This window comes from Thunnus maccoyii, chromosome 8, assembly GCF_910596095.1.
Source record: "Thunnus maccoyii chromosome 8, fThuMac1.1, whole genome shotgun sequence".
In the NCBI taxonomy this organism is placed as follows: domain Eukaryota; kingdom Metazoa; phylum Chordata; class Actinopteri; order Scombriformes; family Scombridae; genus Thunnus; species Thunnus maccoyii.
Window position 1 is genome coordinate 23,102,392 of NC_056540.1, and position 2,072 is coordinate 23,104,463.

The window sequence follows — 2,072 nt, forward strand, 5'->3', positions numbered from 1 at the left end:
TCTCTACTTGTCCTGTGATGCATCACCTTATTGTGTCAAAGCAATTTTATCCCACCAGTTTCCAGATGGCACTGACAAACCAATTGGATACATGTCACGATCACTGTCATCAACAGAATGGGGTTATTCCCAGCTTGAGAAAGAGGCACTGGCTAGGGCTGTCGTGGTGACCGAATTCTCCTGCAGTGATTTAGGGTGAATCAACAGCGCAGTATGCGGTCATATGCGGTATTAGTGCCATTTTTTTGTGTGAAAATCAAGGTATGTTAGTCTGATTATGTGTCGGCCAAATGGAGCAGCAGTACCTCACGAACATGGAAAACACTTAAAACACTTGGCACACACTTGGCAGGAAACAACATTGGCCTATAGCCGAGTCCCCTTAAACTTGGGATTTATGAATGGAGTCTGGCTGGATGCGCCTTTAGACTGTATGATTGGTGGAAAACTACTTTACCTCGCAGGTTAAATGGCAACGTGCTTGGCTGCTTAGTGACCTGGGAGAGTTTAAACATATAACCAAGACAAAATATTCATACATGTGTGTTTTTAACCACCAAGCATCAGCACGGAGCCCTAGTCAGCTCACCCTGAGCCCTGCTCTGTTATGAGGGATGGACACCGGGTTAGCTTGTTAGCCTGGATGCTAGGGGTGGGAGGCTTGCGCGAGGCTCTGTGGAGCCCCATGAGTGCGAACTCAGCATGCGAGACACTGCATGCAGCAAGCGGGATCTCTGGAGCCGCCGGACCAGAGTAGGGGAGCCGCTGAACATTCAATACACATGTACTGTAAAACAAGAAGGACGTAGCCTCATCAAAAAAAGAAAAGCATAAATATAAACATAGTGCAGTGATTGTGGCATCTTATGAGTGCACCTTGGAGTATAAGGAGGGCTCAAAATATGGGAAGGCAGATGAACTGAGTAGACTCCCTTTGCCGACCACACCCATCGCGACACCACGTGACAGGGTAATGCTCATAGAGGACATGATGGCACACCACTACAAGTAAAACAGATCTGGAATTGGACCCATCGGGACTGCATCCTGTTCAGAGTACATCAGTGGCTGCTGCAAGACCCCTGGCCCTCAGTGTACACCAACCCAGAAATGCAGCCTTATACAGTATGAGATGACAATATGAATTGAGTGTGGAGGAGGGGTGCATCCTGGGGGGAAGTAGCATGATAATACCACCATAAGGAAGACAGACTATGATTGAGTTGCTTCGAGTGGCCCATCTGGGGATCTCAAGAATGAAAACACTGGCCCGTAGCTATGTGTGGTGGCCAAACATGGATGCAGGTTTAGAGTCAACGGTGCACAGATGTCATTCATGTCAGTCCAACCAAGCCATCCCAGCAACAGCACCACTTCATCCATGGGAATGGCCATACCAACCATGGATGAGGCTGCATCTGGATTTTTGTGGGCCAGTATTAAGGAAGATGTTTCTAATTGTCATTGATGCCTATTCAAAGTGGATTGAGGTTCACCCAATGTAGTTTATAACTTCATCCATAACAGTGGAAAAATTGGGGGGCATCTTCGCCACACATGGAATCCCAGCTGTCATTGTTAGTGATAATGGACCTAGCCTGGTCAGTGCGGAGTTCAAACACTTCCTGACAAAGAATGGCATAAAGCATGTAATGACAGCACCAAACCACCTGTCCTCAAATGGCTATGCTGAGTGGGCAGTGCATGTGTTCAAACGGGGAATCAAGAAGATAGAGGAGAGTAGTGAGGAGACAAAGCTATCCAGGTTCCTTTTCAAGTACCAATCAACCCCTCAGACCACGACCAGAGCCATGCCTGCTGAGCTGCTCATGAACTGGAGGATCAGGACCCAGCTGGATCTGTTGCATCCTTCACTAGCTGGCAAGGTTGGACTGAACCCGGCCAAACAAAAGCATCATGATAAGCATGCCCTGGACCAGATGTTCACAGACTCCGACTCAGTCTATGTGAGAGGGTTCTTGGGCCAGAAGTGGATTCCTGCAGCACTCATTGAGAGGACAGGTCCAGTATCTTGGAAAGTCAAAACACAGGGTGGCAAGCTGGTGAGATGA

The 2,072-nt window shown here is 48.0% G+C and overlaps 1 protein-coding gene across 1 annotated transcript; it reads left to right on the forward strand.

The window, feature by feature from the left end:
• Window positions 1-1,148: 1,148 nt before the first annotated feature.
• Window positions 1,149-2,072, forward strand: LOC121901452 (uncharacterized protein K02A2.6-like; the record flags this gene model as incomplete). The annotated part of the gene is given in 1 exon segment (XM_042418246.1): window positions 1,149-2,072. A coding segment is annotated over 1 exon segment (924 nt), but the record flags the coding sequence as incomplete, so codon positions are not given.